Source organism: Aspergillus pseudodeflectus (assembly GCF_044049435.1).
Source record: "Aspergillus pseudodeflectus strain CBS 756.74 chromosome Unknown BJX68scaffold_68, whole genome shotgun sequence".
Classification (NCBI taxonomy): domain Eukaryota; kingdom Fungi; phylum Ascomycota; class Eurotiomycetes; order Eurotiales; family Aspergillaceae; genus Aspergillus; species Aspergillus pseudodeflectus.
The window spans coordinates 50,557-63,916 of record NW_027263844.1 but is presented as its reverse complement, the minus strand read 5'-3'; the positions used below and the strand labels follow the sequence as shown (position 1 = coordinate 63,916).

The 13,360-nt window shown below is 53.7% G+C and overlaps 4 protein-coding genes across 4 annotated transcripts; 3 read left to right on the top strand and 1 right to left on the bottom strand.

The window, feature by feature from the left end:
• Nucleotides 1-110: 110 nt before the first annotated feature.
• BJX68DRAFT_271812 (uncharacterized protein) lies at nucleotides 111-1,456 on the top strand (the record flags this gene model as incomplete). The annotated part of the gene is made up of 2 exons (XM_071047038.1): nucleotides 111-754; nucleotides 817-1,456. 2 exons carry the CDS (start codon nucleotides 111-113, stop codon nucleotides 1,454-1,456), a joined length of 1,284 nt encoding a protein of 427 aa, XP_070893876.1.
• Nucleotides 1,457-1,513: 57 nt separating this feature from the next.
• Nucleotides 1,514-5,959, bottom strand: BJX68DRAFT_279094 (Hydantoinase B/oxoprolinase-domain-containing protein; the record flags this gene model as incomplete). Its single annotated transcript, XM_071048661.1, has 8 exons — nucleotides 5,801-5,959; nucleotides 5,564-5,749; nucleotides 4,345-5,506; nucleotides 3,199-4,286; nucleotides 3,035-3,141; nucleotides 2,696-2,974; nucleotides 2,440-2,641; nucleotides 1,514-2,346 (listed from the first exon to the last, which is right to left on the bottom strand). Exons 1-8 carry the CDS (start codon nucleotides 5,841-5,843, stop codon nucleotides 1,514-1,516), a joined length of 3,900 nt encoding a protein of 1,299 aa, XP_070893875.1. The 5' UTR covers nucleotides 5,844-5,959.
• Nucleotides 5,960-6,052: 93 nt separating this feature from the next.
• BJX68DRAFT_279092 (flavin-containing monooxygenase) lies at nucleotides 6,053-8,271 on the top strand (the record flags this gene model as incomplete). The annotated part of the gene is made up of 6 exons (XM_071048660.1): nucleotides 6,053-6,515; nucleotides 6,575-6,784; nucleotides 6,840-7,093; nucleotides 7,153-7,289; nucleotides 7,352-7,718; nucleotides 7,802-8,271. The coding sequence occupies exons 1-6, from the start codon at nucleotides 6,229-6,231 to the stop codon at nucleotides 8,269-8,271; spliced, it is 1,725 nt and encodes a 574-aa protein (XP_070893874.1). The 5' UTR covers nucleotides 6,053-6,228.
• Nucleotides 8,272-8,805: 534 nt separating this feature from the next.
• BJX68DRAFT_189822 (uncharacterized protein) lies at nucleotides 8,806-11,492 on the top strand. Its single transcript, XM_071037358.1, has 7 exons — nucleotides 8,806-8,910; nucleotides 8,962-8,989; nucleotides 9,050-9,113; nucleotides 9,234-9,443; nucleotides 9,513-9,753; nucleotides 9,804-9,938; nucleotides 10,002-11,492. Exons 1-7 carry the CDS (start codon nucleotides 8,836-8,838, stop codon nucleotides 11,310-11,312), a joined length of 2,064 nt encoding a protein of 687 aa, XP_070893873.1. The 5' UTR covers nucleotides 8,806-8,835; the 3' UTR covers nucleotides 11,313-11,492.
• The last annotated feature ends 1,868 nt before the right edge of the window (nucleotides 11,493-13,360 follow it).

The window sequence follows — 13,360 nt, the reverse complement described above, 5'->3', positions numbered from 1 at the left end:
TGACCCAATGACTCACAGATCTATACAAACTCTCCTCGTAAAACATCCAGAGATCTCTCCCAAAAATCAAGCCATCAAGCTCCTCGACTAGGCCCGATACAATCCGAATAATGGACCCCCCAAAATCCCTCCTGAAAACCCTCAAAGCAACGCAACCAGCCCAACTGCACCTCCTGCAATCCTTCGTCCGCGCTCCATCCCCCAACCCGCCAGGAAGCACCTCCGCCGCAGCCTCCGTCTTGACAGCATACCTCTCAGAGAACGACATCCCCTACGAAATCATCGCACCGCAACCGGGGTGCCCCAACATCGTCAGCGACTTCACCGGTGGAAAGGGATCCGGGCCCCGCGTCGTCTTGAACGGGCACATCGATGCGTTCCCCGTTGGTCATAACACAGACGGATGGAATAGGGATCCCTACTCCGGTGATGTCGATGAAGGGCGGATCCATGGGCGCGGGGTTGTTGACATGAAGTCTGGGACGGCCTCGCTGGTTATCGCGTACGCGGCGCTGTATGAGCGGAGGGAGGAGCTTAGGGGGAGTGTTGCGCTATGCGCGGTGTCTGATGAGGAGACGGGCGGGCGATGGGGAACGCAGTTTCTCATCAAGCGCGATCGAGCGAGGTGGGGAGGGGATGTCATGCTTAGTTCGGAGCCGAGTGGGATGACGATTCGGTTCTCAGAGAAGGGGACGTTGAGGATTACGGGCGTGGTGAGGACGAGGGGGGCGCATGGGGCGTATTTGAATCTGAGGTTGGTATATATATCCCCAGGAAGTTTTGTCTTGGTGATGTGGCTGATGCTGATTCGAGTAGTAAGGGGGCTATCCGGACTGCGAGTGCGTACTTTGCGGAGGTTATCGAGGCGGTCGAGTCGATGCATGTCAACGCACCTCCTGAGATCGCCATCCACCTGAACAACCCCGAGACACTGGCTGCTATTGACCGAGCAATGGGCCCTGGTACCTCCACCATCATCGCAAAACCAACAGTCAACATCGGCACGATCAAAGGCGGCACAAAGGTAAACATGATCCCCGACACATGCGAGTTTGAGCTGGACATCCGGCTTCCCGTCGGATTGACAGCCGAAGACGTTCTCTCTGTTCTCGACAGCATAGGGCGACGATATGCAGACGAAGAGGGTGCAACAATTACGCTCAAGAAGCAAGAGGCGGCGAGTAACCCCAGCAGCTTCTCGCCACTCGATCACGCGATGGTCGAGTGTCTGAAGAACGGCGCTACTCTCGCTGGTGGGCCTCGGCCTGTGGCGACGCCGTCCATGGGTGCGACTGATTGTAAACATTATCGGTATGCGGGGATTCCGGCCTATGTGTATGGATGTAGTCCGTTGACGATGGCGTCGGTTAATGAGTCGGCGTCTGTTGAGGAGTTTTATCATGTTACGAGGAACATGCGTTGGCTGCATGGCAGTTTCTTAGTAGCTAAAACGTAGATATCTGACTGGTTATTGAGTAGCAAAGAAGCACTTGACCATATATCAACAGCAAATCTAAACCTGCTCCGCAAGCTCTCTCGCCCCTCCAACACTCCCACACGCGACACCCTGAAACTCAAAGTCTGACGCTTTGGCCACCGACTCATCAACCCCCTTTTGACCCCCAACCCTCCCATACCCACCACCCCCCGGCGTCTCAATCACCATCCTGTCGCCCGCATCCACGGGCACAGACCCCTTCCCCCCAACCATAACAGTCCTTCCCTCCTTCCCCCTGACCCAAGTATTCCTCCCCCGTCCTCCATCCTGCCCACCGGCCATGCCATACGGCGCAAAACTCCGTCGTTCAGAAAGAATCGACGCCTGCATCGGCACTCGGAACTCGACATCCCGAACGACGCCCTCTCCACCTCTATACTCGCCCTCCCCCGCACTCCCTTCCCGGAACATAAACCTCCTCAGGACAACAGGATACCGCCGCTCAAGCGACTCGGGATCCGTAATGCGCGTATTTGTCATGTTCGTATGCACTCCACTCGTCCCATTCCAGGACGGTCCCGCACCACTCCCGCCGGCGATCGTCTCGTAGTATCCGAAACTATTCTCGCCGGCGCCGTCGATGCCAAAGGTGAAGTTGTTCATGCACCCTTGGGACGCGGCGCACACGCGGAACGCCTTGAAGATTACATCGACCAGGCGCTGCGAGGTGAGGACGTTGCCTGCGCAGACCGCCGCGGTGGGGGAGGGGTTTAGGAGGGAGGATGGTGGGATCTTCAGCGTTATGGGCGCCATGCACCCGTGGTTGAGGGGGATGTCTGATGAGACCATGCACCGGAGCGCAAAGATCACGGCCGCGTTTGTTATTGCCATTGGGGCATTCCAGTTCCCTTTTATGAGTTTTTGTTAGTTCTGGTTTCTCTGAAATTCAAGGAAACGGGATATTGGGCCAGAGTTACGGAGGATTGCAGATAGGTACGTACCATAGACTTCTGGGCCGGTTCCAGTAAAGTCGAATGTAGCGGAACCGTCCTCCTCATTGATTGAGACCTGCAGCTGAATTGGGGTACCGTCATCCATATAATCAACCGCGGAAACCTGGGTACTGTTAAACCTCTTCGCGATACTCTTGAACAAATTCCGAGTCGCGAGCTCTGCGGAGTCTTGAATCGCCTGCATGTACATCTAGTAACCTGAATTAGCTCAAATTTCCCAGCTCGAGAGAGTCTGTGAACTCACCTGAACGACATCCATCGTATACTCTTTTATCAACTGCCTAACCAGCCGAATCCCACAATAATTCGCCGCAGCCTGCGCCTTGATATCCGTGACGTTGTCCTGAAAGCACCGCGAGCCACTGGAGCCGGGGTATTTCGCTGGCTCGTCGCAGAGAATATGCTGCAGCTCGTCCTCTGCGAACTGGCCGTCGCGCACGAGCAGGAAGGATTCGAACAACGCGCCTTCTTCCCAGAGGTTTTTCGAGGACGGGGGCATGGATCCTGGGAGGATTCCACCGACCTGTTGTTTTGGACATGTGTAAGTAGTGAGAGGGATGAATGGGTCGGTGGGAGTTCGTACATCAGCATGGTGGCCGCGCGAAGCTGTCCAAAAGATAATATCTTTGCCTTGCGCGTCAAAGACTGGCGTTATTACCGTTAAGTCTGGGAGGTGGACTCCACCAAAGGCTACACGTCCGTCATGTCAGTCGTCAAACCTATCAAACTATGAAAAGGTAGTCATACCAGGTGAATTCGAAAGTAACGCATCTCCATCTCTCAACTTCCCCTTCCACCGCTCAATCTGACTCTTAACCGCAAACCCCATACTGCCAATCATGGCCGGCACATGCGGCGCATTCGCAACGAGCGACCCATCTGGCGAGAAGATCGCACAGCTAAAGTCAAGACGCTCCTTGATATTAGCGCTGACACTGACGTTCTGCAAGACACGGCCCATCTGCTCTGCGATGCCGTAAAATCTGTGCCGGAAGACGGAGAGCTGCACGGGGTCAATCACAGTAGCGCTGACTGATTTGGTCTCTGATCCGATTTCGAGGATGAGTATGTCTTTTGTTGCTGTTGCGGTGCATTTCGGGCTAATTACAATTGTTTGTGTGTTGTCCACGACGAGGGCTGGACCTAAGATGGTTGCGCCGGAGGAGAGGGACGGAAGGAGGTAGACGGGGGCCTCGACCCAGCCTAATGTGTTGAAGTAGACTCGCTTCGTGGAGGCTGGGCTTGGTGCTGGGGCTTTGCTGATGTTTTGGATATCCTTTAGGGATTCTGGGCGTTCGGCGCCAAAGAGGTTCTTCCCGACGGCGCGAACGCGGATGCTGTCGATGATGATGTCGCGGTTGACGGGGGTGAAACCGAATTGCTGGTGGTGGGCGTCGACAAAAGCTTGCTTTGCATCGGCGCCGTCATTAACGGCGATCATCATCGCGGTCTCACTACCGTCGTACCGCATGGAGAGGTATTTGTGTCCCTCGACGCACGAGAACCGTTCCATCGAGGAGTGGTTCTGTGCCGTCTGGGACAATTTCTCCAGGTCGGCTTCGATGACATGCTTGTTAGACTCGGAGTACACTTTGGCGCATGGTCTTTCCTCTTCGTGGACGATGTCGGCCAGTCCAATACCGTATGCCGAGAGGATGGAGGAGTACCTGTGGATCAAGACACGTCGGATTCCTAAAGCCTCGGCGATGGCGCAGGCGTGTTGTCCACCGGCACCGCCAAAGGACGCAAGGTGGTGTTTTGCTGCGTCGTGGCCGCGTCCTTCTGTAAGGCTCCGGATGGGTCCGCACATGGCGGAATTGGCGACCTGAAGAAACCTAAACTTATCAGCCTTCTGTTGCTGAAAAATATGCAAATTACTTGACGTGTGCTCACCCATCTGCAACCTCATACCAGGCCAACGACTTGCCCGTATCCCGGTTAATAACCTTGGTCAACTCTTTAAACTTGACCAGCACAATCTCGGTATCGAGCGGCTCATCCTCATTAGGCCCAAACACAGAAGGAAAGTGTTCGGGAATGAGCCGGCCCAGAGCCAAGTTGGCATCTGTAACTGTTAGCGGCCCTCCCTTGCGATAACACGCCGGACCGGGATGCGACGAGGCACTCTCAGGACCAACAGCCATGAGTGAGTCGCGCCATGCTAATATACTCCCACCGCCGGCCGCAATGGTGTTGACATTCAGCTGCGGTGCCTGGATGGGTATACCAGCTGTCGTAGTCTCGAAAATGTGATCGAATTGCCCGTCATAGCGACTGACATCCGTGCTGGTTCCGCCCATGTCGAAGCCGATGATGGGGACTTGGGTGTCCGGGTCGTAGGACGTGCGCGCAAAACCGACAACTCCGCCTGCAGGGCCGGAGAGGATTGCATGGAGGCCTGACAATTCTGCAGCAGGAACGAGGCCGCCGTCTGACTGCATGAACTCAAGCTTTGTGTGCCCGCTGTCGATTGTGGGGAAGCTTGCACTGAATTGTGCGAGATATCTCTCGATTGTTGGAGTGAGGTAGGCGTCGATGACAGAAGAGTTTCCTCGGGGCACGATCTTCGAACGTTGAGAAATTCGGTGTGACAGTGTTACGTGCTCGAATCCAATCTCTTTTGCGAGGTCGTGGACCAAAAGCTCATGTGTAGGGAAGATGTACGAGTGCATGAAGCAGACGGCAATCGATCGGAAGCCTTCCGCGTATATTCGCTGCAGGTATGATCGAGTGCTTTCCAGATCGAGCGGCTGAATGATTTGTACGGTTTCTCCAGATGTTCCTTGCACGGTTTCAACGGGCTCTGGGTGTTGAAGCTTGAGATTTCTGAGATGCGAATCGCTGCATTGGGCCAGGACAGCTCGCTCGGGGACTTCGAACACGTCGGAGAATAAAGGTTGGGGGCGTCGAATGGCAAGATCGAACATGTACGGTCGAGATTGGTTTCCGATCTGTAGAATGTCTTTGAAGCCTGCCGTCACGAGGAACGCCGTCCGCTCGCCTTTTCGCTCGAGGAGCGCGTTGGTCGCGACCGTCGTGCCCATGCGAATCCATTCTGGTATGGTCAGCCAGACTGAACAGTCCCCTTTTAGCGACGCAAATCTTTACCCACCGACATCTTTGAGGTCCAGCTCGGTACCGCGAGGAATTGGTGTTCCGTAGAATGTCTCCAACACGCGGCGGATAGCTTCCGTGGGTGCATCGGGGTAGTTTCTGGTGTCGACCGAGAGAATCTTGACAACAATGTCATCCTGTCCTTGAACGCGACAAACACAATCGGTGAATGTTCCACCTCGGTCTGAACCTGTCAGTCGCTCCCCGAACTGACACCTGAAACTGGGAAACTCACCAATCGAGATCTTCAAGGGCCGCTCAGCATGTATTCCTGGCATCTTGGTTCGTCTGACTTGGCTCAGAGAGCATGTCAACTCCAAGTCTCCCTAATGGGCCCATATTTAATCCAGCGTCCATGTCCATTTCGATGGCGATGCTCTATCTCCAACTGTTGGAGCTGAAGGCAAATCCGAGAGAGGGGGAGGGGAAGTGGACATGGAGCTTTTTTTCGGCGGTGGAGCTCCACCGCTCCTCAACACCTCCAACTGCGAGCGGACGCGTCGCACCACTGAACTCAAGCATCGTCGTGATCATGTCCATCCATGAGAGTCTGAGTACAGAAGATAGAAAAAGGCATCATGCTAGCAGATACTCGACAACCGACTTTTCAACCTCCTCGCACAATCCCTCCTTACGTCCTTTCCCCGCATCCAACCCTCAACCATGGGCTCCCTCGGCATCAGCGATCCCTCCTCCGAGTACTCGATCGTCGAGGAAACAAGCCGACTCGGGCGCAAGATTCGTATCATAGTTATCGGCTGCGGCGCAAGTGCAATCAACTTCGCCCATGAAGTCGACACCAGCTCTCTAGACCTCGAACTCTTCTGCTACGACAAAAACCCCTCGATCGGTGGCACCTGGTATGAGAACAAGTACCCAGGATGTGGTTGTGATATCCCCTCGATCAACTATCAGTTCTCGTGGGCACCGTCGCCGCATTGGTCGTCTTTGTATGTTGAAAGGAATCTATGCTCAGGAACAATCGGGCAGAGTACTGATGTGTTGGTAGCTACTCGAGCGCCTCGGAGATCTTACACTATTTCAAGTCGGTTGCGCAGGACTATGGACTTATGAAGTACATGAACCTAAACTCGAAAGTCGTCGATGCGCGATGGGTTGAAGAAGAGCGACAGTGGCACATTCAAGTGCAAAAGACGAACTCGGATACGGTCTTCACGGACAAGGCTGATATTCTGATCAACGCCAGTGGTGTTCTCAAGTATGCGCCCAAAACCACCCCTTTAAAATCCGATGCTAACGTGATTTACTTACAGCAAATGGAAATGGCCCGCCATTCCCAACCGTGAGGCCTTCCAGGGCCCGATGCTGCACAGCGCAAACTGGGATGACAGCATCCAGCTCGAGGGCAAGCGCGTCGGAGTCATCGGTTCCGGATCGTCGGCTGTGCAGATCGTCCCCAATATCCAGCCGCTCGTTTCATCGCTCAAGTGCTTTATTCGGAGTCAGTCTTGGGTCACGGCGAGCTTCGGGCAGCGGTTTGCTGGCAAAGGAGGGACGAACTTCAATTGTAAGCTGTGGTTTTGTCGCTTTGTGAATGAAGTTGTGTCTAACTCACTGGATGCTCAGACAATGAAAAGCAAAAGGAGATCCTCCGGTCAGACCCGGCGAAATATCTGGCATACCGCAAGAAAATCGAATCAGAGCTGAACTCGCGGTTCCGATTTATCCTGAATGGCTCACAGGAGCAGGCAGAGGCCAGAGCTGTAAGTGGGCGACACATCTATCACCCGGACCATAACAAAACTAACCAGTATATGTTTCTCAGGCCGCCGAACGCGATATGCGAACTCGCCTCGCTAAGAAGCCCGAGATCGCCGACCTCATCGTGCCAAAGAACTTCGCCGTCGGCTGCCGTCGTCCTACGCCCGGCGCTGGCTACCTCGAAGCCCTATGCGAGGACAACGTGTCTGTGGTCTCGTCGAGCATTGAGGCATTCACGACCAAGGGTATCCGCACAGCCGACGGGGTTGAGCACGAATTCGACGTGATTGTCTGCGCCACAGGTTTTGATGTCAGCTGGAAGCCCTCGTATCCGACTATCGGACGGGAGGGTCGGAGTCTTAGCAAAGAGTGGGCGGATATGCCAAATACGTATCTGTCGATTACTGTGCCGCATTTCCCGAACTACCTCAGTACGTCACCAATTCACCCACACTGACTCAATGTTCAGATCATGGGCATGAATAGAGAAGAAAAGCGCTAACAAAGGTTGCAGTCTTCAACGGCCCCTACGGCCCCTACGGCCATGGTAGCTTCCTCCCGATAACCGAAACCCTCTCTCGCCACTTCATGCAGATGCTCACCAAAATGTCCGAAGAAGGCGTGACAACCTTCGACGTAAAAGAAGCTGCCGTCGCCGACTTCGCCCAGCACCGCCGCCTCTTCCTGCCGCGAACAGCCTGGTCCTCTCCCTGCCGATCGTGGTTCAAGCAAGGGAAAGTCGACGGCGAGATCATGATGTGGCCCGGGTCAAGGATCCATTTCTTTGAGACTATGAAGGCGGTGCGGTGGGAGGACTACGATCTCACGTATACCACGGCGAATCGCTTCGGTTATCTGGGGAATGGGTTTGCGGCGAGGGAGAGTGATGGTAGGGATTTGACGTGGTATCTCGGGCTTATGGGGGATGAGGATGTGCAGCCGGTGTTGGCGGATGAGGATTTTGCGGATTTTATGGTACAGTGATCTGCTTTACTTCCAGCTGTAGTCTATTTAGTTTAGGTCTATGCAATGCTACTGAGATTGGAATGCACTTTGATCCCAGTCTTCATACTAGTAGGGTTGGCATGGCACAGTACTCCGAAAGCTTGGGTCATAAGAGCATAAAGTATGAATACCTAGTTCCATATCTTGCCAGTAAACCTCTAAGACGCGAATAATCCTCGAACAATTACACAGATGGGGATTCACTAAACATGGTATATGCTCAAGGAGCTGGCCAGCATCTCCGCTAGAATATATGTTTACTGGTGGTCAGACCATCTCACGAGTAGTACCGGTCAGCATATCTACATTTAAACTGAATTCCAAAGGAACCCAAACCGGGCTTGGAATGGTGATTTGACTTGACCAACCGGGTGCCATGACACTTTTATCGTCTCCCCTGTGGCGATCATTTTGTGGTACGGAGGGGGAGTGGGGATGTCGCCACGTGACTGAGATAGATCTCCAACTTGTCGCGTGTTATTCCTCTTCGGGACTCGACATCCGCAATCCTACGTTTTTCAGAGTCGCAAGCACCGCACTGCCATGGCTGATACGACAGAACTGGACTCTTACCGTCCTTTCTCCTGCACCGAATGCTCAAAGTCATTCACGCGGAGTGTGAGTTTGGCCCTGCAGACATCTTCTCCGTCTACTTGCTGATCTCCCAAGGAAAACCTCCAAAGGCACAAGCGAGCGAGTAGGTCTTAGCTCATGCAGCTCGGCAACTGCGTCCGGGTCTTTGATTAACTTGCTCTAGGACATAACGGAAACTCTCGCAAGCCGTTCGAATGTGCCGGATGCCATGCTCGCTTCTCACGGAGGTTAGTCTCCACCCTCGGGTGATAACCCAATGCATGCCCCGCGGAGTTTTTGAAGGCCTACAAGTTGTCCTTCCGGTCTGGATTTATCCGGGCGCTGTACTGTACTAAGCCTTGCCTTAGTGACGTTTTCAAACGACACAGCGATCGCTGTCGACAGCTTGCATCCCAGAGATACCAACCGGACTCGGATGGCAGCCCTCCTGTGATGGCCGACCTTGCCCCGCAGTTACCGACTAGCACGCTCGTGGTGTCAGAAACCCCCTGGCCAACGGAGCATATTAGCCTCACCAACGAGAGTCCGCAGGCTTATTCCGGTTCGCCGTCTTCAATGTGTGTTGTCTTCCTTCCCTTCGCTCCTTTGGGCCGCTATTGCGGACACTGATGCTCTCTGGCGAACAGAGTCAACGGAGAGAGTACTGCATTATATGTCAAGGGCTACTTTGAGACCTTTCACGCTTCTCTCCCTCTTTTGCATCGACCTACATTTACTACGTCGTCAGCTCCCGAATTACTGGTGAATATCGTAGCGGTGATTGGCAGCTTGTATTCAGCACAGCCATACGATCCTAACGCGATAGGAACAGCCGAACAATGGCGTCGAGATACTTGGAGACGTGGAAATAAAGATATCCAGCGCCTGGTGAGATTCTCGTCACAGCAGCTATCGAGCCCCCGCTAATTGGTCTTTAGGTTGCTGCCGATTACAGTGAGATGCGAAAAACCTGGGTTCTGCAAACATGCCTGCTCCATGTCATTTATGGGGCTTATTTGAGCGAGACGCCAGACTTTGAGGAATCGAAGAAAATGCTCCGCATTGTCGTTGATGTTAGAATGCCCTTTTGATTCTTAGTTCTACCAACCTTGACTAGTTACTAACGATGTGTATAGGCCGCGCGTGATCTCGGACTGCTCCGGCAAGGGATCGCCATGCCAGATTCGCTCTCCTGGGCGTCCCAAACTGACGGCATGATGGACGGTGCGAAAACGCCATATACGCGATGGATGTCATACATCAGCGTCGAGTCATTGAAGGTGGCATTGTACACGCTTATATTCCTGGACTCTCAAATATTTTCCCCGGCCAACATCCGTCCTCTGATCTCACCCATGGAATTCGGGTGGGAGCTTCCCTTTCCTGGCGACCTGTGGGAGTCCAAGAATCCCCAAATCTGGACTCAAAGAGTGACCGAGCACTTCGGCATGGCTCCAGAAAATTACCTATGCGGTCCTCGTGGTATCGCAACCGCTTCGCTCTCGATAGCCACACAACAGCTCATGTCCGAGTCGCCAAGTCCTGAACTCCTCGCCGCCCTCGCTGCGTCGCCGTTCACGACGCTGTGCATTCTCATCAACATCAATATACTCGTTAGGGACTTTACGCGATGCTACTATCAGCTCCCACCAAGTGCCTCGGATCCGTCGGCGTTTCACATTCTCACCCAAGCGCAAAACAAGCAAATATACAGCGCGATGCGGGTCATATCCAGGATCGTCAAGGATCAAGCCTATACACCGGAAAGTCCTCAATTTCTACTGTGGAGGTCCGTCGAAATCCTGCATTGCTCGGCGAAGATTAGCCTTTGCAGGCCCGACCACCTTCTCATAGGAGGCATCGTCGACAACAGTGTGATCGCTGGACTGGCAACTTCGACACACCTTACACTAGGCAACTACGTCTCGGTCAGACGATCAGCACCCCTACTACCCCCTCACCTATGGGGTGATGAAGGTATCCTCGCCGTCCTCAATGATCTCGCGAGCGCACTAACGCGTATCGCCGGCGAGGAAGGCGAAAATGCCTTTCGAGACTCACCTTGGGTGACGGCAGCTAGCTACGGGATTCTGCTGTGCATTTGGGCAGCGTTACGGCGAGCCGGGAAGGACATTCAGAACCACCTCGACACCTTTAACGAGCTCCCTCGCACCTCCGAATCATGCATGTTGATCTTCAACACGCTAATGGAGTCGGTCTTTTTGTGCTTAAAGGGCGAGGGAAATGAAATCGGCGGGCGTGACCACCGCATTTGGTCTATGGACCGCGACAGTTTTGTCAGCTTGCTCGACCAAGGCGAAATACTGTTTGTCTCCCTTCTGCAGCGCGCATGTAGAGATCGTTATCTCTGGAATATCGGCTCTTCGATGGCGACCGTTGTGGATGAAGTTCTAGCAAGTGGACAGCCGACTACAGCGTTAGCTTGAGGATACGTTGCAGTACGCTTTTCCATGGTCCCGATGTGCTCCAAATTCTCCGCACTTGGCCAAATATTTGTGGACGCAATTACCTACGCGATAAGAAGGTGGAGCTCCACACGTCTTATTCCGGACTTGCATGGAGTCCCACAATTGGGATCCATTACTCGCTATATTAATTACCGCTAACATACTGAAGGCATTGACGGATACAGGCGGCTCAGATTATCGCATGACATTTGTTTTTGACTTTGACAACACTGGCGAAATGACTCAACAAATCGGATGGGTAAGTCTCCATTTCTTTCCATCTCGAGTCAATGCTAATCTAGCCCAAAGTTTGGCCTCGGCTCAATGGGCCTGGGCATGGCCTTGAACCTGCAGAAGCACCTTCAAGCTCAGGGGGGACCACCTCTCCGCTACAGCAACCGCAGCGTAGCAAAGGGAGAGCCTCTAGAAAATGCAGGAGCTAGTCCCGAGAAGGACTTTGAGTCCCTCGTGCAGGGGTGCGATATCATTTTCACCATGGTTCGTACATACCATCAGTACATTGCTTTCATCAGATACTGACCGCCGCAGATTTCAAATGACGAGGTTCTTAATACCCTACTCTCAAAAGCCCTAAGCAGTGGGACCTCTCTGGAGGGTAAAATATTCATCGACACCTCCACCATCCACCCAGACACCTCCGCATGCGCTGCAGAACGCCTCGCCGAGAAAGGCGCGACGTTCATTGCCTCTCCCGTCTTCGGCGCCAGCCCCGTCGCAGCAGCAGGGAAGCTGATCTTCGCCATGGCTGGGCCGGCCCCAGCACTCGAAACAGTCAGGCCCTTCATTCTCAACGTCATGGGCCGCAGCATCATAAATATGGGCGAAGACGTGCGGAAATCCAGCCTCCTCAAGATTTGCGGGTGCGCACCTCCATCTTAATTTTCCTTCACACTACCTACTAACCTACTAAAACCTAGAAACATCCTCGTAATAAGCTTCATGGAAGTCCTCTCAGAAGCACACGTCTTTGCCGAGAAAACATCACTGGGCGGAGCCCAACTCGAAGAATTCGTCGGCAACATGTTCGGCCCCGTCCTCGAGAGCTACTCAGCGCGCATCACGAGTGGATCGTACGCGCCGCCGTTGGACCAGGGGCCCGGATTCGCGGCAGCCCTGGCGTGCAAGGATATGAGGCATGCGCTTAGTATCGCGAAGGCGAGTGGGACGACCTTGCCGACTACGGAGGTTGCGTATGAGAGGTTGAGTAGGGCGAGGGAGTTTGCAGGCGAGTGTTTGGATAGTGCGGCGATGTATGGGACGGCGAGGCAGGAGGCGGGGTTGGAGTTTTGGAATGAGAACAGCAGGAAGGGGAATGAGTAGTTGCCCTATACATATAATTCATTAGTTTCATCACTGACTATTGTCTTCGCCTTTTTGACCTTGTTTTCCGACTTCCTGATGTTGCGCAGAGTCTTCCAGTTGGCCAAAAAAAAAAGGGATTGTAACCCTACATGAGACGGGTGCAGAAGCCCTCAATTCAAGGTACGTCGATTTCAGGTCAGCCCTAGGTCATCATATAGCGAGGGAGTAAGATCGCTGTCCTACACAAATTCGCTATCACAGCAAGTGACCGTGATGTCCATTTTTGGAGAAGGTGAAGCACGGCTGCTCCAAATTTAAGCTCTACTATTTGAAGTTTGCAATGCAGAAGCATCCATTCATCCCAATGCAAACGTCAAGTCTCCATCTATATCATTCAATACCTACACAACTGCCCACCCCTCCACAACATCCGCCAAAGTGTCTTCATCTCCAACATTGCCTGGAAAAACAATAAGCGGCAACTTGGTCCACTTGCCCCCCTCCCTTCCCCCCTCAGACAACCACTTCACATCCTCCTCCCTCTCCGCCCACCAAACTGGTACCCCTGGCACCGCCTGTCCCAGTACTCTCCCGCGCTTGATACACACCCCGGCCGTCGCGGCGTCCGAGGAGGTCACGCCGCCTTTTGCCAGCAGATACCGGGGGCGGATCGTTAGGTTGCGCAGGATGTATACGAGGGATTG

Bases quoted from the DNA above. Each gene is read 5' to 3' on its own strand.
- BJX68DRAFT_189822 (XM_071037358.1), top strand. From the start codon at position 8,836: ATGGCTGATACGACAGAACTGGACTCTTACCGTCCTTTCTCCTGCACC. The intron at 9,444-9,512 runs GTGTGTTGTCTT...TCTGGCGAACAG, and splicing joins TCCGGTTCGCCGTCTTCAAT to AGTCAACGGAGAGAGTACTG. The intron at 9,939-10,001 runs GTTAGAATGCCC...CGATGTGTATAG, and splicing joins TGCTCCGCATTGTCGTTGAT to GCCGCGCGTGATCTCGGACT.